Source organism: Manis javanica, chromosome 10 (assembly GCF_040802235.1).
Source record: "Manis javanica isolate MJ-LG chromosome 10, MJ_LKY, whole genome shotgun sequence".
Taxonomy (NCBI): domain Eukaryota; kingdom Metazoa; phylum Chordata; class Mammalia; order Pholidota; family Manidae; genus Manis; species Manis javanica.
Window position 1 is genome coordinate 60,149,238 of NC_133165.1, and position 25,802 is coordinate 60,175,039.

The 25,802-nt window shown below is 43.2% G+C and overlaps 1 protein-coding gene and 1 non-coding gene across 2 annotated transcripts; one reads left to right on the forward strand and one right to left on the reverse strand.

Annotated features, from left to right (window-relative positions):
• Window positions 1-4,583: 4,583 nt before the first annotated feature.
• LOC140844099 (uncharacterized) lies at window positions 4,584-12,597 on the reverse strand. Its single transcript, XM_073215563.1, has 2 exons — window positions 12,146-12,597; window positions 4,584-7,073 (listed from the first exon to the last, which is right to left on the reverse strand). Exon 2 carries the CDS (start codon window positions 7,010-7,012, stop codon window positions 5,237-5,239), a length of 1,776 nt encoding a protein of 591 aa, XP_073071664.1. The 5' UTR covers window positions 7,013-7,073; window positions 12,146-12,597; the 3' UTR covers window positions 4,584-5,236.
• A 5,210-nt stretch (window positions 12,598-17,807) lies between these two features.
• LOC140844122 (U6 spliceosomal RNA) lies at window positions 17,808-17,914 on the forward strand. Its single transcript, XR_012122374.1, has one exon. It is a non-coding gene; the product is annotated as a U6 spliceosomal RNA (small nuclear RNA).
• The last annotated feature ends 7,888 nt before the right edge of the window (window positions 17,915-25,802 follow it).

Below are 25,802 nucleotides of genomic sequence, written 5' to 3' on the forward strand. Positions count from 1 at the left end.
GCTGGTGGGAATGTAAATTAGTTCAACCATTGTGGAAAGCAGTATGGAGGTGCATCAAAATGCTCAAAACAGACCTACCATTTGACCCAGGAATTCCACTCCTAGGAATTTACCCTAAGAACGCAGCAATCAAGTTTGAGAAAGACAGATGCACTCCTATGTTTATCGCAGCACTATTTACAATAGCCAAGAATTGGAAGCAACCTAAATGTCCATCTGTAGATGAATGGATAAAGAAGATGTGGTACATATACACAATGGAATACTACTCAGCCATAAGAAGTGGAAAAATCCAACCATTTGCAGCAACATGGATGGAGCTGGAGAGTATTATGCTCAGTGAAATAAGCCAAGCGGAGAAAGAGAAATACCAAATGATTTCACTCATCTGAGGAGTATAGGAACAAAGGAAAAACTGAAGGAACAAAACAGCAGCAGAATTACAGAACCCAAAAATGGACTAACAGGTACCAAAGGGAAAGGAACTGGGGAGGATGGGTGGGCAGGGAGGGATAAGGGGGGAGAAGAAGAAGGGGGGTATTAAGATTAGCATGCATGGGGGGGAGGGAGAAAGGGGAGGGTGGGCTGCACAACACAGAGAGGACAAGTAGTGACTCTACCACATTTTGCTAAGCTGATGGACAGTAACTGTAATGGGGTTGTTAGGGGGGACCTGATATAGGGGAGAGCATAGTAAACATAGTATTCTTCATGTAAGGGTAGATTAAAAATTTAAAAAAAAAAAAAAAAAGAATGAAAGAAAGAAAGAAAAGGGGATTACTCGTTAACAGGATAAAACTATTGGTAAATCAAAGATCAACGCATGCTTTAAATATCCTTAATGTTGATCACTTAAAGGGTGTCAGATGATCAGCTATGGAGGTACTCTTTTCTGATAATATTCCTTTCTCTTAATTAAAAAAAAAAAAAAAAGCAGTTACTGTGTGCTGACCTCCAATGAGTTCTGCACAGTGGTATAGAGGGCATGTCAAAGTGTGGGCAAAGGGTCTGTTTGTTTCTACGCAGAAGATCAAGGCCTAGCTTGGATACCCAGAAAATGAAATAAGATACGATATGAGGAGGAGCTTCCGGCATCAGCACTCTCTGGAGGACTCGTGCCGGGGGATGATCATCAAAAAGCCTCCCCAGGGATCCGGACGATGCTGCGGTTGTGGCTGCATCCAGCCCACCGTCTCCTGGACTTGCCATAAGAAGGAGGAGGGAGATGTCTAGGCTGGCATGTGCATACAGTGAGACAACGAATTTGACTGGATCTGTACTGTTGGAACTCAACCAGGAGTTGGGAGGGGTGCAAGTTGTAGCACCCCAAAATCTCATGACTATAGACTATCTATGGTTAAAAGAACATATGGGATGTGAACAGATCCCAGAAATGGGCTGCTTTAATTTGTCTGATGGTTCAAGTACAGTTGGAAAATATCCATCATATTATAGATAAATTTTCACAAATGCCTAGGGTGCCTAAATGGTTTTCTTGGCTTCACTGGAGATGGCTGGTAATTATAGATTTGCTTTGTTTATGTCACCGTATTCCTATTATGTTAATATGTGTGTGCAAATTAGTTAGTAGTTTAAAACCTATACATACTTAAGGTACTATACAAGAAGATATGTCAAAGAAATAATCAATCCTCCCAAGTTTCCTTCATATGCTACATCTATAGCTTTTCTTCTTCCTTCCTAATTACAAACCTTAAATAGAATTCGTGCCTCATATCGAATTTACCGAGTATCATAATTCCTCCAGGTGGTAAAGATACCTCGAGACAAGTGCTGGGCATAGAAGCCACAGGGCATAAATCTGCAAAGAAGTAAAAAGCTAACCTTTGCAAACAATATGGCTTCTCTCTCACTTACCAACTTTACATTTCCCTGTATGGCCCCGGAAGATGACTGGTTAGCCAGAGACGGGTAAGATTCCTCAAGGGAGGAACAACCTAAGACAGGCACAGTCGCAGGGGGGCCATCAGGTGAGAATTTGGGGATCAACAGAGGTGAGGCTCAGAACCTCACCCCCCCCTGCTTTGAGAGAAATCTTCTGCATCCGTGGATGTCTTGCTGCCCTTGTCTAGCCTGGATTAATACTTAGTCCATAGGCACACACCTGATCATCTGATCATCTACATTTGCCTTCTTACAGCACTAAACTATGTTTTCTACCTTTATCTTGCATCTACCTACCACTTCAGCATTTTATTAAAAATAAAAATAATAATAATAATAGGAGAAATGTGGGATCAACATATAAATCAAGTACAAAAATCAAATGAATATTCATATTTGACCTGATGGTTTATAGGTCATATTGCATGATCAAAACCGAAAGTTTCTGTGATGAATGCCCTTGTACTGTTCACCATGTAAGAATTTATTCACTCTGTAAGAATTCGTTCACCATGTAAGAACTTGTTCGTTATGCTTCAGAAGATTGGAGACTGACGAGAATTAGGCTTGAGATGGATTAATGATTGTACATTGAGCATTGACCCCCCTATACTGAATTTTATTGTTGTTAACAACCATTTGATCAATAAATATGAGAGATGCCCTCTCAAAAAAAAAAAAAAAAAAAAAAAGGTGTTCACTTGCCACACTTATCCAGCTCACCCACCTGCAACAACTACGCTAGACTACTCACAAGGCCCCCACTGAACACTAGACAAAGCCAAGCCTCTAAGCATTCTATTCTTACAAGATTTAGCAGATAACATGACTCAAATGACTCTAGGTAAACTCAGGCAGCCGACCAACTACCAAGACATGCCCGCCTTAGGCAAACTCAAATTAGCATTAATGCTTAACACTTTTTTATCAGGTTTTCTGGAAGTTTTAGAATACTCAATTTGCACAAGCGCTTGTCTTTAAATCAATTTCATTAATACCATCCGGAGGTAGAAAGATATATTCATTTACACCCTTAGGGGGTTGTCTGAATCTGTCCCATTGTCAGTATAACAATTATTAGGCACGTGAAAGACACAAAAAAACAGAGACACACACAGATTAGACACACTGCGGCCGCTCCTTGTTTTCCTCAGATTTTCAATCAGAAACCGAAAGGAATCGGAGGGTTGATACTCTTGGCGCCCGAAAATCAACCCTATCTCATCAGATTCACCTTGCCCGAAAAACAGATGAGAGGCCACCAGGCGTCCCTGGCCCTCCACTCTCCCCGAGGCATCCCCCAGGGTTGCAGCCTGTGATGCTACAAGTACGTCTACCGACCACGGTCTTGACCCCTTTACGGGATCGGGACGACTGCCAGACAGTGGGTACCCCTTTCAGAATTCTGACCGGTCTCACTGAAAAACAGAAGACAGAACACAGACAACTCAAGGCGCCACTAATCTTACCTCTTCCTCCAAGAGCGACTTCGGGAGTGAAGCGGGGTGAGCGCACGATCCCGGACGAGCCCCCAAATGTTGGATTCTCCCAGAGGAGGATGCCGCCCCAAATCACTCACGAAAGGCGTCTCTTGATGCAATAAGCAAGAGGAATTTATTCAGGAACCAGCTAGCTGGGGTCCAAGTTAGCCCGACGCAGCGGGTCTCAACAAGGAACCTGAGCACACAAAGCCAGAAGGTTTTATAGCATTTTCAAAGAGGGCAACATTTTCCACAATCACAATACAGTGTTTTTTCATAGACACATAAATCTTTGGCTGGGGCCACATCCTGGGGTCTGGTTAGATAAGATTACCTTCGGAATGTTTAGGGTGGTCCTAGCAAGATAAGCTTGGTGTGTATGATTAACTGATTTGAGGTCAGCTAATTAAAGGTCACTACATTTAACACTGGCTGACTAACTTGTTTTTCAAGATTCTAATAATTTTCCTCCTTCTAGGTTAGGGGGTGGTATTTAAGCCTTTAAGATGGCTGTACTTACGCTAACTTTTGATTCTTCAGATCCTACAGGAATACATTCAGGACCCAGAACAATCATAAAGCAAACTGCTCTTCCAACATTGCTGCTTAGCTATATAATAAACAGTTATCTCAGATATAATATGTCAAATATTGCATGTTTGATTCCATCTTTCCAAATGTGTTTATCTTGATGTGTTCCCTATTTCAGCAAATGGCAATTCCAGCCTTTCAGTTGCTCAGGCTAAAAACCCTGGAGTCATCCTTGATTTCTCTCTTGCTCTTACACCCCATATCCCAACCATCTGCAAGTCCTGTTGCCTATATTTCAAAAAAAGTCCAGAATCCATCCACTTCTCACTACAGCCACTATTATCAGCATAATCAAAAGCACCCTTAACCCTCACCTGAATTACATAAGTCACCTCTTACCTGGTCTCCTTTGCCCCCTTTAGTCTGTTCTCTACATAAGTCATACTGATCTCTTTGAAAGGTTAGATTGTATCACTTCTCAAAACTCCTCACATTTCCCATTGGCCAGAGTAAAAGCCAAAGTCCTTAGAGCAGCCAAAATCTCCAGTATGACCTGCATGCTCTCGCCATATGTCCTTACGTCTGTAGACCTGCGTCCCGCATTCCCCCACCTTGCTCACTGCATTCCAGCCACTGTGGTGTCGCGTGCCCTGTCCTCGCCGGCAAGAACAGCATGCAACAACAGCAGGATTCTTCTGCAGAAAGCTTTATTCTTCAGCTCTTTGTGAAACAAATGAGTTGGGCAGGACCCAGAGGGGAAGGAGAGGCTTGCTTATATAGTTCTCATGCTCTGACCTGGTTGGTGCGGCTCCATATGCCTTATTAGCATAACCATTTGGTGGGTCTCATTGGTCCTTATGCCAAGGCGCAATTAGCATGTAGTTTAGTGGTGTGGGATGATTTGTCATTAGGAAGTTCGGGGCCTTCCGGCTGCCCTGCATTGGGCGCTATTTTCTGAGCGCGGCTGCCAACATCTCCCCCTTTTTTGTCTAACAGAAGCTCAAGGCGGAACTTGCCAGCAGAGGCGGAGACAGAGGCCTGACCTCCATCATACTTCCTGATGCCCCCTTTTTGGAGAGGGGTTCTGGGCATCTACCCCTATGCAGTCAGGCATGCCTCTCAGAGGGGTCCAAGACCTCTTGCAGTGCTTTGCCTCGCATCCTCTGGCTGGCGTTGGGACCGCTTGGTACAAAGGGTTTGGACCCTTTTTCTCAACCCTCTTGCACCATGAGCTTCTTAAAGAAAGCTGTGATTAAGCATTGAGGTACTCGGGCCTGGTGCAGTGCCACATGGGCTCAGGGTGCAAGAGCTACCTCAAGCTAAAGCCGAGCTTCCTTCTTAAGCATGTTGAGCCACACTTGGGGAGAGGCGCCAATGTCTATCGCCATTAGGGCTTGAGCAAGGATCACCTTGTCCTGCTTATGTTGGTTGCGGAGTCTGCATAACAACCAGAGTAAGAGCATGAGACCTCCAAGCAGGAACACGCCCATCCCAGCCATGCCCGCCCACTCCTTGACGTGGGAGAGAGCTCTGAGGAACCAGGAAGAGAGTCCTTCCGCTACGGAGATATCTAGACGGGTGGAGTTGATGTGGATAATTTCTCGCCGCAGCTCTTCTAGTGTCCCATCGAAGTCTTGGGACCAGTTTCCTGAAAGATACTGGGACAGGTCTCGTGACAGATTAGCTGCCCGTGTAAAATTTTTATATTGAATGCTAGTGATGCAGAGGGCATGATATTTCCGCTCACATCCCAATTGGGCCATTTGCCAGAGCACCTCCATTTGTTCCTCCACGAGATCTTTGCGTTGATTGAGGATCATTATTCCTCCTTTCAGTTTGCCATCAAGTGTGGACTGTTGGTCCAGGGCAGAAGCTACTGAGGCTGCAAGGTTATTGAGCTCTGTAGCCGATTTGATGGAGGTGTCTAAAGCTATACCAGCGGCGGTGGCTGCGACCGCGGTCGCGGAGATCAGGAGCACTATGGCGGCTGTAACACCGAAATCGCGCCTTTCTCGAAACAGAGTCATGGTGTTAGGGGCGTCTACGGGAACAGGGACCCAACGGGGGATGCGGACTACCAAAGCATTGGTAAAGTTACGCGCATCCCAACACTGAGACAGAAAGCAGGTTTCATTGGAGCAGGAGTCAAAGCTACTATTGGATAAGATAAACAGAAATGGGGGGTATACGCATACTGGAGAAGGTGGAAAAAGGGAATTAGGTGACTCTGGACCTGATTTTGCTGAACACGTGTAGTTCTCGTTGTTATGGGTCATGATCATGTTCCAGTGTGCGCGCATGTGGTTATTCTCGCACCAAAAGGTGATATTTTTTACACCGATTCCCCCACCCTGGAGGGCGGAAAAGGGGGAGAGGTCGGTACACGAGCCATTGACTCCACACAGCATCCATTTATGGAAGGGGTTCATGCTCAGCTGCTGACGAAACTCGCCTTCGAGCACCTTTACTGGCCACCAAGCCTCATTGGCTGGCCGTCCCTCCATATCTGGGGAGATGGTAAACTCCTGCCTCTCAGTTGCCCACGTTACTACAGTTGACTGACAGTCAGTCCAGGGCCACAGCTCTCCCTCATAGTCGCCCACACAATGGGAGGCATATTTGGGTTGACGAGGCCTGTCGGTGGAATTGTTCCTGGGAGAGTGTACAAATGTGCCATTGATCCAGAGAACCATCTGGTGGATAGTCATGTTCTTATAGGACGGGCTCCCTTCCTTATTAGGCCCTTCAAATTTAGCTGACATAACGGGGAGGCTACTGGCCTCTAGAATTATGTCACTGAACCATCCGTATTTCCTCCGTTTCAGGGAGATACAGCCAGCTAGATTCTGAGTGGTGAAGCATAATGACCCATTAGTTACGAAGGATCGGTTTTCTCCCAGGGGAGCTACTAGGGTGTCTTTAACTAAGTAGGGCAAGTTCATACTAGCATTGGTAGTGAAAAAGTGCGGAAAAACGGCTGCATTGAAACGGACAGGCATAGGCTTAGGAAAGGCAGACAGGATTCCCCATCTCAATACTCCCTGAGTCGGGGTCTCCAGTGTCAGGAGCAGGGTCAGGAGGTACAGCGAAGTCATCTCCTTTGTTTAGGACTTTCCTCGTTAGGCGCTCTGGGATCCAGAAGGGATTTTCTTCACCCTGGGGGAAAACACACACAGCTCCCCTGGATCTGATTATGATTGGATCCGGGCCCTTCCATTGGTTAGATAACACGTCCTTCCATTTTACTAGTTCTTGTGGGTCTTTTGGCCACTGATTATGGCGATCCGCTGCTGTATGGCCTTGAGCATCCAGATTCAAAAAATTTATAGTGAAAAGTGCTAGGGCTATGGCAGTTTTTGGTGTGGGGGGTATATCTTCAATTCCCCCTTTTTGTTTAAGTAAATAGGATTTGAGCGTGCGGTTCGCGCGTTCCACAATCCCTTGACCCTGTGGGTTGTAGGGAAGGCCAGTGATATGTTTTATCCCCATGTGATGACAAAATTGAGCAAATTTTGTAGAGGTATAGGCTGGGCCATTGTCTGTTTTCAGAATCTGCGGTAACCCCCATGCGCTCCAAGCTTCAAGGCAGTGCTGGATGACATGGGAAGCTTTCTCTCCTGACAATGGGGAGGCAAAGATGACTCCTGAACAAGTATCCACGGATACATGTACATATTTCAGTTTCCCAAAAGACGAAATATGCGTCACATCCATTTGCCAAACTTGTAAAGGCCTAATACCTCTGGGGTTGATCCCAACATGAGGTGTGGGAAGGAAGCTGCAGCAATGTTGGCAGCTAAGGACAATGTTCCTAGCTTCGGCCCTGGTTATGCTAAACCGCCTGCGCAGCGTTTCGGCAGTGACATGAAACTGTGTGTGGAATTTTGAAGCTGTGGTGACAGGGTCTAGCAGGGGAAAGGCTATGCTTCTGGTTGCGAGGTCTGCCAGGTGGTTGCCTTGGGTCATAGGCCCGGGAAGGCCTGAATGTGCTCTGATATGAGTTATATACAAAGGAGATTGCCTATGAAGTAGTGCTGATTGTATCTGTTTGAACAAAGTGGCTACTGGGCTGGACGCTTTAATTAGCCCGGCCACTTCTAGAGATTTGACTGCATTAACTACATAACAGGAGTCAGACACAATATTTAAAGGTTCAGGAAAGATTTGTAGGACCTCTAAGACTATGCGACATTCCACTATTTGTGGAGTGTCAGGCGTGTAGCCTTTTGTCACAACTTTGCCATCATGGACATAGGCACCTGTGCCTGTCTTAGACCCGTCCGTGTAAACTGTTTTTCCATGAGGCAGCGGGGTTAGGCTAGTGACCCGAGGAAATACTAGGAGATGATTTTTGGTGAAGTTGATGAGGGGATGTTTAGGGAAATGATTATCAAAGGTTCCTGAGAAACTGTAAGCAAGTATGGCCCAATCATCATTCATAGCACATAATACTTGTATCTGTTCTACGCTGTAAGGGGTTATAATTTTAGCTGGAGCCTCTCCGAAATGTGTCATGGAGGTTTTTACTCCTCTCAAAGCAAGTTTGGCCACGGCTGCCGGATAGTACTCTATTGTCCTAGCCTGAGAGGCTTGGGAATGGATCCAGATCAGTGGGCCGTGCTGCCATAAAACTGCTGTTGGCAGCTCCGGGGTGGGAAGCACACACAACTCAAAGGGTTCATTCGATTGCACTCTATTTAATTGTGCTGTCATCAAAGCCTGTTCTACTTTGCGAATGGCTTGTAATGCCTCAGGTGTGAGGGAGCGCGGTGACGTTAGTTGTGGGTCTCCTTCTAGGGTTTTAAATAGTGGAGTCAATTCAGTGGTGGGTATCTTTAAGTATGGGCGCAACCAATTAATATCCCCTAGGAGTTTTTGGAAGTCATTCAAATTTTGCAATTGATTATGTCTTATCTCAAGCTTTTGGGGGCAAATTACATCTGTGTAAATGGTTGCTCCTAGGAATTTGCTAACACTAGATTTTTGGACCTTCTCGCTTGCTATATTCAGTCTCCAATTTTCTAGGGATCTAGTGAGATCTATATATGCTTCTTCTATTTCTGCTGGTTGTGGGGAGCAAAGAAGGATGTCATCCATGTAATGGATGATCTTTAGCGTGGGATAGGTCTTACGAATTGGGTCTAGCGCTCGCTGAACGTACAGTTGACATATGGTGGGGCTATTTGCCATTCCTTGAGGGAGGACCTTCCACTGAAATCTGGCATCGGGTTGTTCATGGTTAATAGCTGGCAAAGTAAAAGCAAATCTTTCCCTGTCCTTGGAGCTTAGAGGTATAGAAAAGAAACAATCTTTAATATCTATTATGAGCACTTTCCATTCTTTGGGTAAGGCAGAGAGGAGTGGCAGTCCCCATTGTACGGGTCCAAGCATTCTCATTTGAGCATTTACTGCTCTCAGATCATGAAGCAACCTCCATGATCCTGACTTTTTCCTGATTACAAATATGGGTGTGTTCCATGGGGACACAGAGGGTTCTAGGTGTCCCACTTGGAGCTGCTCTTGCACTAAGCAATGAGCTGCTTCTAATTTTTCAGAGGATAGGGGCCACTGAGGAACCCATACGGCCTCCTCTGTGAGCCAAGGTATGGGCATGGCATCTTCAATGGCCCCTATGAAAAACCCAGGCCGTGACGGTCATTCTTTACTTTGGGCAGGATGGGCTCTATGTGTCCCTGTTGGTGTTTCCCCAGCCCCTTGCCAGGGATGTATCCCATGTCCATCATCATGCCTTGGGCGGGGGTGGAGTATTCATTAATGAGTTTGAGGCCTAAGTCTCTCATGACATCCCTCCCCCATAAATTGACCGGTAGAGGGAGTACATAAGGGGTGACTGTACCCTCTTGTCCTTCAGGGGCTCGCCATTTCAATGGTTTGGCACTAATTGAAGGGCTTGACTCATATCCTAAACCTTGTAATGAATGTGAGGATTGGGTCACAGGCCACTTGGAGGGCCACCAGGTTGCAGAGATAATACTTTTATCTGCTCCAGTGTCTAGGATTCCCTCAAAGCTCTTTCCCTCTATTTGAAGAGTTAATTTTGGTCTGTCTGCTAAATCTAATACTATGAAGGCTGAATCCCAGTCAGAGGAGCCGAAGCCCCTTTCTCCCCTCTCCGTGTTGGTAGCAGGATAATTGGCGTGGAGACTAGGTAAAACTAAGAGCTGGGCTATGCGGTCTCCCGGGGATATAGGATAGATTCCTCTGGGAGCCGAACACATGATTTTTACTTGTCCTTCATAATCTTGATCTATAACTCCGGGATGAACTACCAGGCCTTTCAATGCAGCAGAAGAGCGCCCTAGGAGTAACCCAATGGTATTTGGTGGTAGGGGGCCTTTAAAGTCTGAAGGGATAGGCTGAACTCCCATCTGTGGAGTCAACACTATTCTGGTGGTGGCACGGATGTCCAATCCCGCGGAACCTGAAGTGGCTCTCCTTGGGGGGCCTGGTTGTTCCCGAATGACACTTGCGTGCTGGTTGCCCCATATATTTGCGGGCCCTGGTGACGGGGGCCCCTCTGGGCGTTTTTTGGCAGTTCTAAGGGTTTCCCTTCTATATCTTTAATAGACCGGCACTCATTAGCCCAATGCCTGCCTTTCTTACACTTAGGGCACAACTCAGGGGTCTTTTGGGTTGTTTGTTCTGAAGCTGGGCTCCTACACTCTCTCTTTATATGTCCTAATTTCCCGCATTGAAAGCATTTGATACTTCTGTTAGTGATCCTGGCTTGTTTGTGGCTCTGTAATATGGCCACGGCTAGGCCCGCATTGGTGAGTGGCCCTCCTATTTCTCTACAGGCTTTCAACCAGGCATGTATCCCTTTTTGTTTCCAGGGTGTTATCGCCTGTCTGCATTCCTTGGTACATTGTTCAAATACTAATTGCTCCACTAGGGGCATTGCTTGTTCCTGATCTCCAAATATTCTGCCTGCGGCCTCCATCATACGAGCGACAAAGTCAGAAAATGGCTCGCTCAGCCCCTGAATAATTTTTGTCAAATTGCCTGATACTTCTCCTTTGTTGGTGAGGGCTTTCCATGCCTTGGCGGCGCACGTGTTTATTTGTGCGTATACCTGTAAGGGGAAGGCGGTCTGGTCAGCTACCCACTGTCCTTGGCCCGTCAGCATATCATATGACCACGCAGGCTGTCCTTCGGCCGCGTTTGCGCGTGCCTGGGTCATGCTGATATCATGCCACAATGCCTTCCATTCTATGTATTGCCCCATACTAGAAAGGCATGCCTTAGTTACATATTGCCAGTCTGCGGGTGTCATGGCTGTCTCTGTTAATCTCTCAACTTGTGCTATGGTATAGTTAGCACTGACTCCATAAGCCCGAACGGATTCTGCTAACTCCTTAACTTGTTTATGGCTCAGGGGCTGGTGAGAGCGTACGCCATTATCCTCAAATACAGGAAACATTTGTCTAATTGCCTGAAGAGTATCTGGGTGGCAAAAGGAGAGTGCGCCACTCACGTAAGGTGGCGGGGCAAAGGGCGTCGGGGGACACCCTGCTTTCATTTTTTCCTTGGTCCGCTTTTCAACTTTGCTGGTTCCCTTACTTCTACACTCTGCGGTTTTATTCTCTTCCCCTTCCTCTGCGGACGTTAATTCCTCCTCAGATTCCCTATTGGAGAGTTGGAGGTCCCTCAACTCTTTCCAGGGGTATTTACTATTTTCTCCGAGGCGATCATCACTCGCTTCTCGGGGCTCTTTCGCTTTTGCCCTAGGCGGGCTTTCTCCCTCACTCTGAGGTTTCTTTACCTTCGTTTTTGTGGCCTTTTTTCGGCCGCACGCGCTCTCTGTTTCCCGTTCCGTTTCTGACATGCTCTCTTGGATATCTGTCAATGCTCTCTGACCTTCTTTTATTACCTTTTCACATCTCTCACCTTGCAGACAAGCTCTAATCAGTTTCCAGAGGGGCCTGGTGCCTCCCCTCAGGCTACCCTCCTCCTCCTCTCTATCAAGATCTTTCCCCAGTTTGTCCCAGCTCGGGATTGAGAGGGACCCTGAACAAATGAACCAGGGGGCCACACGGTCTATCTCCTTCACAAAAGATCCTAAGACTTTGCTGGAGACCTTCAAGTTTCGCTCTTTGAGAGCTGTCTGCAGCACCGTGACTAATGACGGTGCATTCCCCATGGTGCCTCCTTATTTACAGAGAACCATCAACCATCATCCTAAAAAGCAGGGGCCTCTCGGAACTTACCCCTCCGGGCTTTCTTCTGACCTGCAGTTCTGAATCCTCTCCAGATGTCTGAAGGGTCCTCCCTGTGCCGGTGATGTTCTGGTTCCCGGGATTCGGCACCACTTGTCGCGTGCCCTGTCCTCGCCGGCAAGAACAGCATGCAACAACAGCAGGATTCTTCTGCAGAAAGCTTTATTCTTCAGCTCTTTGTGAAACAAATGAGTTGGGCAGGACCCAGAGGGGAAGGAGAGGCTTGCTTATATAGTTCTCATGCTCTGACCTGGTTGGTGCGGCTCCATATGCCTTATTAGCATAACCATTTGGTGGGTCTCATTGGTCCTTATGCCAAGGCGCAATTAGCATGTAGTTTAGTGGTGTGGGATGATTTGTCATTAGGAAGTTCGGGGCCTTCCGGCTGCCCTGCATTGGGCGCTATTTTCTGAGCGCGGCTGCCAACACTGTGGCCCTACTGCTGTTCCTCAAACACACCACACATGCCCCACTTCACAGCTTGTGTGTCTCTTGGTTCCTGTGCCCAGAATGCTTTTCCCTAGAAAGCTGTCATCTAACTGAGGTCTTGGTAAATGCTGCCTTTTGGGAGAGGCCTTCCCTGACCCTCTATTTTTGTCATATTGAGTGTTTTGCTCACTTGTTTTCTGCCTGCCTCCATCCACAGTGCATACATTTCACACTGTATGTGCAGGGATTTGGGCATTCTTTTCTCCACTGCTCTTTTTCAGTACCTAGAACAGTGCCTGAGACATAATAGTTCTTAAATATTTGATGAATGAGTTAGGTAGTAATACCATCAGATTAAACTTTTGTACTTTCAGCATTAAAGTCTGAAAAGAAGAAGCCTGCTTCCAGTCATGAGGGTGTTTGTATGATCTTTAAAAAGATAGAAGCCAAAATAAATGGATTTATTTCTTACATTTTTTTTGGACATGACCAACAATTCTTGGTTTATCAAAGTTAACCTCTACCATTGAGTTCCAAACATGTGGAACCTTAATATCTGAATAAAGGGAAATTCAACATTTCAAGTTAGGTTAGACTAAGGGGTAAAGGATTTAATTTTGCTATTATGGTAACTCTGCTGGCTCTTACCAACACATCTGAAATAAGGCCTTTTGGACAGCATGTTTAGGTCCTTGTGGCTGTGGGGTATGTTTTTGGGTCCGAGTTCCACTCTGTTAATTCAGCAGCATCATCGATGGCTACATTTGTTTTGTTAAACCAATTAAGCAAGGAGGCCATTGAACTGAGGTGGCTCTCATGCCTTAATAGCTTACATAGCTAAGTAAATCAAAAGCTTAGCCTGTATATCCCTCAAGGTTAAGAAATCAAACAGCCAAATAGGCTTTGCCATATAAAGCAAATGCTTAAGCTATAGCCAATGAAACAATTCTTTGCTTTTCCTCCTCTCTATAAAAATCTTTCCCCCCAGCCCCTGCTGGTGCAACACTCCTACCACTTCCCATTTGGCACTGCCTGGTTCAAACTGATATTTGCTCAAATAAACTGCTAATGTGTAATATGCCTCAGTTTATTTTTTAACAGACCTAACACCTTAATGTGGGTTAAGATGTTACAACTCATGGGCCTATATTATTCAAATGCAGAATGCTTCTTCTGAACTTAAAACAATGTAACTGCTGAAAAGGAGACCACACACACACACACACACACACTCACATGCACCAGAAAAGTCTGCTATTTTCATAACAAAAATTTTGAAGCAAAGCAAAATGGACACTACATTGTCCATCTTACAGTTCTTGTTAACTGTTGATCTGTCAGGGTTTGTTTAGACATGGGTGTGATCACTGTTCATTATATATGCCGTCAAATATGTTTAAATGGGATGTGATCGATTTTCCAAAGTGATTATTAATTCTAGAGTTGTTATCCACCTATTTCAGGGTATTTTTTAGTGCTGACTTTTCTTCAAAGCACTGTGAGGTGATGTAAAGCTGGGTCCATGATAATAGCCAATTTTTACAAAGCTTTCACCCTGAATCGGCATTGCCACAAGGGCTATGCACAGGGCTATGAAGTGGACACTGTCGTATAGAGGGAAAAAGTTTACCTTGACCTTCTTAGGGCCCCTGGCTGGGTCACTAAATATAACTGACAAAAACAGACTAACGAGAAAAGGATACAAATTTTAGTCTTTACATATACTTCCTCAGTGAATGGAGTGACCAGAGCAGGAAGCTTTTATATCTTTTAAACAAAGAAACAATAAATTAGTGAAAAATTGACAAGACCAAGAGGTTTGGGCTTTGGGCAGTAAGCAGTGAAGGAGTCACCGGGAAGATAAGCGTGAGTTTAACGAGGTTTGTGTGTACAGATTTCTTGACTCCAGACTCCCACCTCTGGTGTGAGAGCATCTTCCTTCCTCCTGGTTCTGGGAGGGCACCTGTCACATGTGTGTCTTAAGATTTGTTTCAGGGAAGAGTGGCAAGGAGGGAAAGGTCAGAGTGACCTTCCTACTTCTGCCTTTTTAAAAAATTCCTTCAGCTTAAGATGCTTAATATACCAAGGTTCTACATTTTGGGGTAGCATGTCCTGAACACCATCACTGTTATCTCCATTTTACAGATGGGGAAAGGTAAACAAAAAGAGGTTAAGCAGCTGGCCTGAGGTTGCACATCTAATTAGTTGCAGTGTTTGGTTTGGACCCTGGTACCCTTGCTCTAGAGTCCATGATCTTAACCATTGCTATACCAAATAGAGAATAATACAATAAGGAATATATTTGCTCTTTGTTCCTCCTCATTTCTGGTAGAGTTCCTAAAATCCTTGGAATTTCCTGAGAGATTGGAGTGTCCTTTGTGGTTCATGAGGGGCCCCTTTGGAGCATGCTTGAGTGCATGCTACTGAAGTGGCTGAGGTGGGGTTCCTAGGGAGTCTCAGAAAGCAGCTGGTCACCAGAAGACAAGTGATTAGCATGCTAGAACTTTCAGTCCTGCTCACCAACCTCTGTGAAGGGTGCAGTGGGGGCTGGAGATCTCCAGGTCAATAGTGTCAGGACTGAGTTACATTTGTAGGACACTCAGTGAGTGTCTGCTGAGAATGGGAGAATTACTTAACTTGGTGGCATTGGAAAACACTCGAGAAATACAATAAGAGCACTCAAATAATGAAGTTATTTATAGCCTTTTTCAAAGGTAGTTCTGTGGAAGGTACAGGGAAAGATCCCTCTCTTGCAGAGTCAATAATACTGTTTTGAATTAGACAATCTTTGAACAGATAGATCCAATTAAGAATATAAAAATCTAACCGCAATCAACAAAAACTCTTACAGAAATGCCTTTCATCTCCCCGCAATCCCCATCTCTCTGATATGAAACCCCAGAGGTGACAAAATATCAGGCAACATCAGAAAGGTAGTATAAGGGCATAGCAGGATATTCTGCCCAGAGAGTTTTTTATTGAGGCCAGAGCCAGGGTACTCATCACACCACTGGACATCCGGAGGGTGTAGCGTGGGGTAGCTCTTCACACCTCGGCTACACCCATGACAGGACATGACACCAGTGGCCCAAGGGTTATCCTCCCCAGGCCCAAAAGGCCAGGAATTTGTAAAGAACAGCTTCACCTCTTTGTAAATTCTAGTCACATGTGTCAAATATGCTTTCACGATATATACCCAACTTGCTTCTTTCAGGCTTCTGAAGCAGCAACAAAGTCTATAGACATTGAGGTGTAAATGTTTCTTTTGACTTCTCAGTCAGTGTTTTGGACCACTTTTTTGAGTTTTTAATCTTAAGAACTAAAGACAATCAAACTCCTTTAAATGATTCAATTTAATAATGTAAAAAACAAAATTTTGAAAAGAAAAATAAATAATTCCTTAACATTAAAAAGATTTTCATATCTTTTCCAACATAAAAATATTGAGATTGGTTTTGGAAAAATGAAACTCCTTCAATACCTCTTGTTCTTATGCTTAGAGCATGGTTTATCAATATAGTTAAAAAAAAAACTTTTCCTAGACATACCATTCTAATTTTCCCCAAACACAAAAGAAGAGCATTTTGATTATAGTATTATTAAATGTATTGATTAAAGTATTATCAAATTAAATGCTTGCTTAACACACCTTGAGAATAGAGGACAGTGATTTTTGTAAGATGGAAATGTGGCTGTTACGCTCTATTGCAATGTTTCTGTGGCTCCCTACCACTTTAAGATAACATCCACATTCCCAGCATAGAAATTAGGGTAAGCAGGACCACATCATGCCAGACCACTAAACATGCTAACTCTTTCATCTGGAATGCCTCCTGCATGCTCTTTCTCTCGGATGCCTCCCGCTCAGGCCTTCTTCTGGCCTTTGCCTGCTCCAGGTCTCAGTGTCACACCCAGTCTTTCCTGAACAGTCACCAGCAAGACAGGGTTGGATGCCCTCCTATGTGCTAGTCTACAAATTCACCCACTGAAGATAGAGGTTCTATTTCCTTTCTTACATTCCTAGGGTCTAGCATGGTACTGATACATAGCCCATGACTAATAAAGGCTTATCCAATCAACCAATAAGCAATGTGATCTCTATTATCAAAAAAGTGGCATAAGACAAAATTAGATCATATACTTCTTCTAGATACCCAGTCAAATGCCATCCATAGCACTCCACTCTCCATCTGTATTTTCCTTTCAAAATGTGTGTAATTTAGTCCACAAATATTGTTTGAATGTCTGCTACTTTCCAGGTGCTGTTCTAGGCCTTTGGGATATACACTGGAGAACAAAACAAAGATCCCAGGCCTACTGAACTTATATTCTCACAAGGAGACTGACAATAAACATCAGAGTAAGTAATTGTAGGTGTTAGGTGACAATTACTATGGAGGAAGAAGTTGAGTCAGATAAGGGGTATCAGAAATGTGGGAGAATAGGGGGCAGGCTGCAATTTTAAATAAAGGCATTGGGTAGGCCTCATTGAGAGGATAATACTTGAGTAAGTGTTGGAGCAGAAAAAGCAAGCAATTGTTGTCCACATGGACGTGCAGGGAACAAACCCTAGGCAGACATCAGATAATGCAAAGGCAGATTGAAAGTAAGAGCTTGCTTAGCTTATTCCAGGAATAGCCTCGAGGCCAGAGTGGTTGGAGCAGAGCAAATGAAAAGGGCCGAGGGGAAGGTAAGGCAGAGAGGAAAGGGTAGAGGTGGGCATGCTGTGGAAGGGGTGCAGGGCCTAAGTTCTACTTCAAGTGAAATGGAGAACCACACAGGGTCCTGAAAGAGGAATGACATGATTTGGCTTACATTTTTAATATAAACTCTAATTAGAGAACAAACTCTATTTTAGTAAACAAGAAAATGGTCTTTCTTAATTGGTAGCTTCCTCTTTCTAGTACAGTCAATTCTGTGCCCTGGTGAGAGTTTCATCCTATATGTCTGAAACACATTCAGCATTTCCCAGCCACATTACCATGGCAAGCGGGAACATTATGATCTGTGGGTAGGATTTTCCCAAAATTCACAGCCAAGTTGATTTTTAGGGCACTGTCTTAAGATAGAACATAGAAAAATATGTAATTTTAATCATGATTTTAAAATGTCATCTCTAAATAAGTAGTGGTAAGAGTTCTTTTATAAGGGGCACAAGATTCATGATGTGGTCCAAGAATTTATAATTACAGCCATTAATTATCCTGAAAAATGTTATAGCATCATGCTCACATCAGCAGCACATTTACTAAAATTGGAACAATACAGAGAATATTAGCATGGCCCCTGTGCAAGGATGACATGCAGATTCGTGAAGCGTTCCATATTTTTTTGTGTTTATAATAGCATACTAAGTGAGTTAAGTTAGACTCTTAGATAGTAAGGAAGTTACTCTTGAACCTTTGGTAATCATGAATCTAAAGACTGCAATGGCAATAAGTACATACCTATGGATAATCACCCTAAATGTAAATGGTCTGAATGCACCAGTCAAAAGGCATAGTCACTGAATGGATAAAAAACAAGTCTCATCTATATGCTACCCACAAGAGACTCACTTTAAACCCAAAGACATACACAGACTAAAAGGGAAGGGATGCAAAAAGATATTTCATGCAACTAATAGGGAGTAAAAAGCAGGAGTTGCAGTACTTGTATCAGACAAAATAGATTTCAAAACAAAGAAAGTCACAAAAGATAAAGAAGGACATTACATAATGATAAAAGGGTCAATCCAACAAGAAGATATAACCATTATAAATACCTATGCACCCAACACAAGAGCACCTACATATGTGAAACAAATACTAACAGAATTAAAAGGGGGAAATAGAATGCAATGCATTCATTCTAGGAGACTTCAACACTCACTCACTGGACAGATCAATCAGACAGAAAATAAGTAAGGACACAGAGGCACTGAACAACACATTACAACAGATGGACCTAACAGACATCTACAGAACTCTACACCCAAAAGCAGCAGAATACACATTCTTCTCAAGTGCACATGGAACATTTTCAAGAATAGATCATATACTAAGCCACAAAAAAGAGCCTCGGTAAATTTAAAAAGATTAAAATTGTACCAACAGTTTCTCAAACCACAAAGGTATGAAACTAGAAATAAATTACACAAAGTCCCACAAACACATGGAGGCTTCACAAGATGCTCCTAAATAACCAATGGATCAATGACCAAATAAAAACAGAGATCAAGCAATATATGGAGACAAATAACAACAATAATTCAACACCTCAAAATCTTTGTGGGGCACAGCGAAGGCTGTGCTGAGAGGAAAGTATATTACAATACAGGCCTACCTCAGGAAAGAAGAACAATCCCATATGAACACTCTAAACTTACAATTAATGAAACTAGAAAAAGAAGAACAAAGGAGGCCCAAAGTCAGTAGAAGGAGGTACATAATAAAGATTAATGCATAAATAAATAAAATTGAGAAGAATAAAACAATAGAATCGATGAAAGCAGAAGCTGGTTCTTCGAGAAGATAAACAAAATTGATAAACCCCTTGCTACGCTTATCAAGGAAAAAAGAGAGTCTACACACATAAGCAGAATCAGAAATGAGAAGGAAAAATCACTATGGACATCACAGAACTACAAAGAACTATTAGAGAATACTATGAAAAATGATGTGCTAAAAACTGGATAACCTAGAAGAAATGGACAACATTCTAGAAAAATACAACCTTCCAAGGTTGATCCAGAAGGAAACAGAAAATCTGAGCAGACCAATTACCAGAAACTAAACTGAACTGGTAATCAAAAAACTACCTAAGAACAAAAACTCCTGGACCACATGGTTTCACAAAGGAATTTTACCAAACATTAATGAAGAACTAATACCCATCCTCCTTAAAGTTTTCCAAAAAGCAGAAGAAGAGTGAATACTTCAAAACTCATCCTATGAGGCCAGCATCACTTTAATACCAAAACCAGGCAAAGACCCCACAGAAAAAGAAAATTACAGACCAATATTCCTGATGAACATAGATGTAAAAATATTCAACAAAATATTAGCAAACTAAATTCAAAAATATATCAAAAAGATCATCCACCATGATCAAGTAGGATTTCTTCCAGGGATGCAAGGAAGGTATGATATTAGAAAATCCATCAACATCATCCACTACATCAACAAAAAGAAGGATAAAAACCACATGATCATCTCCATAGATGCCAAAAAAGCATTTGACAAAATTCAAGATTCATTCATGATAAAAACTCTCAACAAAATGGGTATAGAGGGCAAGTACCTCAACATAATAAAGGCCATAAATGACAAACCCACAGCCAACATCATACTTAACAGCAAGAAGCTGAAAGTCTTTCCTATAAGGTCAGGAACAAGACAAGGATGCCCACTCTCCCCACTTTTGTTCGACATAGATCTGGAGGTCCTTGACACAGCAATTAGACAAAACATAGACATAAAGGGCATCCAGATTGGTAAGGAAGAAGTTAAACTGTCCCTGGTTGCAGATGACATGATATTGTACATAAAAATCCCTAAAGAATCTACTCTCAGACTAGTAGATCTAATATCTGAATTCAGCAAAGTTGCAGGATACAAAATTAATACACAGAAATCTGTTGCATACCCATACACTAGCGATGAACTAGCAGAAAGAGAAATCAGAAAAACAATTCCATTCACAATTGCATCAAAAAGAATAAAATACCTAGGAATAAACCTATCCAAGGAAGTGAAAGACCTATACTTTGAAAACTACATGACATTCAAGAGAGAAATTAAAGAAGATACCAATAAATGGAAACATATCCAGTGCTCATGGATAGGAAGAATTAATATTGTCAAAATGGCCATCCTGCCTAAAGCAATCTACAGATTCAATGCAATTCCTATCAAAATACCAATGGCATTCTTCAGTGAACTAGAGCAAATCATTCTAAAATTCATACAGAACCACAAAAGACCCTGAATAACCAAAGCAATCCTGAGAAGGAAGAATAAAGCTGTGGGGATTATGTTCCCCAACTTCAAGCTCTACTACAAAGCCACAGTAATTGAGGCAATTTGGTACTGGCACAAGAAAAGAACAATAGACCAATAGAACAGACTTGAGAGCTCAGATATAAACCCAACCATATATGGTCAATTAATATATGATAAAGGATCTATGGTCATACAATGGGGAAATGACAGCTTCTTCAGCAACTGGTGTTGGCAAAACTGGACAGCTATATGCAAGAGAATGAAAGTGGATTACTGTCTATCTCCATACACAAAAGTAAACTCAAAATGGATCAAAGACCTGAATGTAAGTCATGAAACCATAAAACTCTTAGAAGACAACATAGGCAAAAATCTCCTGAATATAAACATGAGCAACTTCTTCCTGAACGCATCTCCTTGAGCAAGGGAAGCAACAGCAAAAATGAACACATGGCACTACATCAAACTAAAAAGCTTCTGTACAGCAAAGGACACCATCAACAGAACAAAAAGGCATCCTACAGTATGGGAGAATATATTTGTAAACGACATATCTGACAAGGGGTTAGCATCCAAAATATATAAAGAACTCACATGCCTCAACACCCAAAAAGCAAATAACCCGAGTAAAAAATGGGTGGAGGATATGAAGGGACAATTCTCCAAAGAAGAACTTCAGATGGTCAACAGACACATGAAAAGATTCTCTACATCACTAATCATCAGGGAAATACAAATTAAAACCACAGTGAGCTATCACCTCACACCAGTAAGGATGGCCAGCATTGAAAAGACTAAGAACAACAAATGCTGGTGAAGATGTGGAGAAAGGGGAATCCTCCTACACTGCAGGTGGGAATGTAAATTAGTTCAACCATTGTGGAAAGCAGTATGGAGGTTGCTCAAAATGCTCAAAATAGAAATACCATTTGACCCAGGAATTCCACTTCTAGGAATTTACCCTAAGAATGCAGCACTCCAGTTTGAAAAAGATAGATGCACGCCTATGTTTATCACTACACTATTTACAATAGCTAAGATATGGAAGCAACCTAAATGTCCATCAGTAGATGAATGGATAAAGAAGATGTGGTATATATACACAATGGAATATTACTCAGCCATAAGAAAAAAACAGATCCTACCATTTGCAACAACATGGATGGAGCTAGAGAGTATTCTGCTCAGTGAAATGAGGCAGGCGGAGAAAGACAAGTACCAAATGCTTTCACTCATATGTGGAGTATAAGAACAAAAGAAAACTGAAGGAACAAAACAGCAGCAGAAGCACAGAACCCAAGAATGGACTAACAGTTACCAAAGGGAAAGGGACTGGGGAGGATGGGTGGGAAGGGAGGGATAAGGTGGGAAAAAAGAAAGGGGGCATTACAATGAACAAGTATAGTGTGGGGGGGCATGGGGAGGGCTGTGCAACACAGAGAAGACAAGTAGTGATTTTGCAGCATCTTACTATGTTGATGGACAGTGACTGAACGGGTATGTGTGTGCGACTTGGTGAAGGGGGGAGCCTAGTAAACATAATGTCCTTCATGTAATTGTAGATTAATGATACCAAAATAAAATATAAAAAAAGAATATTATGTTTACTAGGGTCCTCCCTTCACCAAATCCCCCCCACAAACCCCATTACAGTACTCTCCATCAGCACAGTAAGATGCTGTAGAATCACTATTTGTCTTCTCTGTGTTACACAGCCCTCCCCATGCACCACCCCCCCACATTATACATGCTAATTGTAATGTCCTCTTTCTTTTTCCCCACCCTTATCCCTCCCTTCCCTCCCTTTCTCCCCAGTCCCTTTCCCTTTGGTAACTGTTAGTCCATTCTTAGGTTCTATGATTCTGCTGCTGTTTTGTTCCTTCAGTCTTTCTTTGTTCCTATAGTTTTTGGGTTTGAGGTGAGTCTCTTGTAAGCAGCATAGAGATGGGTCTTGCTTTTTTATCCATTCTGTTATTCTGTGTCTTTTGATTGGTGCATTCAGTCCATTTACATTTAGGGTGATTATTGAAAGATATGTACTTATTGCCATTGCAGGCTTTAGATTCATGGTTGCCAAAGGTTCAAGGTTAGCTTCTTTAGTATCTTACTGTCTAACTTAACTCACCTATTGAGCTATTTTAAACATTGTCTGGTCATTCTTTATTTTTCTCCCTTCTTACTCCTCCTCCTCCGTTCTTTATATGTTAGTTGTTTAATTCTGTGCTCTTTTGTGCCTCCTTTAACTGCTTTTGTGGGTAGTTGATTTTATTTTTTGCCTTTAGTTAGTATTTGGTTGGTCTGCTTTATTTGCTGTGATTTTATTTTCTCTGGTGATATCTGTTTAGCCTTAGGAGTGCTCCCATCTAGAGCTGCCCCTCTAAAATACCCTGTAGAGGGGTTTGTGGGAGGCAAATTCCCTCAACTTTTGGTTGTCTGGGAATTGTTTAATCCCTCCTTCATATTTAAATGATAGTCATGCTGGATACAGTGTTCTTGGTTCAAGGCCCTTCTCTTTCATTACATTAAATATATCATGCCATTCTCTTCTGGCCTGTAAGGTTTCTGTTGAGAAGCCTGATGATAGCCTGATGGGTTTTCCTTTCTCTAGCTGCCTTTAAAACTCTGTCCTTGTCCTTGATCTTTGCCATATTAATTATTATGTGTCTTGGTGTTGTCCTCCTTGGGTCCTTTATGTTGGGAGTTCTCTACACTTCCATGGTCTGATCAATTATTTACTCCCCCAGTTTGGGGAAGTTTTCAGCAATTATTTATTCAAATACACTTTCTATCCCTTTTTCCTCTCTCTTTTTCTTCTGGTACCCCTATAATGTGGATATTGTTCCTTTTGGATTGGTCACACAGTTCTCTTAATATTGTTTCATTCCTGGAGATCCTTTTATCTCTCTCTGCGTCAGCTTCTATCATTCCTGTTCTCTGGTTTCTATTCCATCAATGGCCTCTTGCATCTTATCCATTCTGCTTATAAATCCTTCCAGAGATTGTTTCATTTCTGTAATATCCTCTGGACATCATCCCTTAGCTCTTGCATATTTCTCTGCAGCTCCATCAGCATGGTTATGACCTTTAATTTTAATTCTTTTTCAGCAAGACTGATTAGGTCTATCTCCTTCTCAGGGTTTGCCTCTGTGATCTTGGTCTGTATCAATTTCTTCTGCCTTTTCATGGCAATAGATATATTTGTGGGGAGCTGGCGTGTGTGTTGGGTAAGAGAAAGTCCCTTCTTCCCCATTTGTGGCCTTCCTCTCTTGGAAGAACAGTGGCCTCTAGTGGCTTGTGCTGGGCAGCTGCATGCAGAAGGGTCTTCTGATCTTGCCCGGCTGCTATGGAGTTTATTTAGCTGGGCAGTTGCTGTGGGCATGGCCTGCCTCAGTCTGCTTCTCCAATATGGCAGAGACGCATCAGAGGGGGAACAGGCAGGAGGCTGTTTATCACTGAGGGGCCTCTGAGCTGTGCTGCAGGGGTTTGGGCACCCCGAGTTCCCTGGGATTCCCAGCTGCTGAGCTAAGTGTCCTGGGGCACTTCCATCCAGCTGTGGGGTCCCTGTCCTTTTAAGGCTTTCAAAAAGCACTCGCTTTTCTTTGTCCCTGGGGCACCAGCTGCAGGGACCCACTCACAGGTCTTACTGTCCTGTTTCCCTAGTTTCCAGCACCCAACGCATGCACTGTGTGTCTGCGCTTCAGTGTGGATGGCTAAGGCTGGGTGTTTAGCAGTCCTGGACTCCCTCTCCCTCCCAGCTCTGACTTCTCTCCTCCCGCTGGGAGCTGGGGTGAGGGGCGCTCGGGTCCCGCCAGGCCACGGCTTGTATCTTACCCCCTTCGCAAGGCACTGGGTTCTCGTGGGTGTGGATGTAGTCTGGCTGTTGTCCTGTGTCTTCTGGTCTCTCTTTTAGGATTAGTTGTATTTGTTGTATTTTAAAAAATATATATGGTTTTGGGAGGAGATTTCTGCTGCTATACTCACACCACCATCTTGGTTCTCTCTCTTGGGCCCTTTCTTTTATCCCTGCTGCCCAACCTGCAAACTCTTCCAGAAAAATACTGTGAATATTCATTTTTCAAACAACAAAGGAAGACATGTCTTAGATACTTTTTAGTATGGCTTCCCAGCTTCTTTGGGGACCAGAGATGGCTGTCAGCAGCCATTTATAAAATGTGAATGCTTAAAGCACTCTGGCCGTGGCCTGTGGGTCCAGGGCAATGCTCAATCCAGTGTAGGACCTATAGAACATATTGCAACAAACAAACAAAACCATGAGAAATCCAGACAAAGGGAGTCACTGGATTCTGTTAGGGGTAACCCTCTCAAGCAATTCTTCTTAGACATGGGTCATATACTTCAGTATCCATTCAACTTGTTAAAAAATAGAATTTTATTTTCTTTTAATTTTTCCTTGTTGAACACTTTCTGCAACTTGCAGCCAAAGAAGCATAATTAATAGAACATGATTTTACCAGTGTTCCCCCTTCTGGGCCTTAAACTTGTCTTTCCACATAACATCCCCTGCTTTATCCAAATGCATTTTCCTCTTCATTGATTATTTTCTCTGCATTTCTCTAACAATAGCAAAGTTGGGGGTACTTTTTATTTTGGCCACATTTTCCCTGTACTCACCAACTATTGACCCTCTCAGATGACCATGGAGAAAAATTAAAGGCTGGAGAGGAAAACCACACTAAGGTCCTTAAGAGGGATGAGTGGACTGTCAGAAAGCCAGTGGGATTGTGCAATCCCTGTTAAATTAAGAAACTCCCTGTCAAACTGCCTCAGTTCCTCTGCACACTAAGCAGGTATGAACAGTTTGTCTCCAGCACATCAGAACCAGCTGGTTGACTCACCTGGCAGGTTAGGTATCCTTACATCACCTCCCTTTTGAGTAGAGTTTACAGTTCACATAATAGCAGATCAGCAGGCTCTAGGTAAAATAATGCTCAGAGGAAGAGTATTATGAGCTCCAAGCTTGCAAGTGCAGTTATAAAAAAAAGTCATCTATTTAAACTTTAATCCCCACCTTTGCTGGAACTAAGGAGACAAGGATGAACTTTCAGCTGCTCTTCCATTTGATATGACTGAGTGCAGGGCTGTAAATTAGAAAATAACAAATATTGCTGCTAGGTAGCATTTGCAGCCCCCTGGGGCCTTCCTGGGGCTTTATTGACCACTGTGCAGGACTATGGGCAAGGCATCTCGGCCTGGACACCAGTAAAGGGGAGTGATTT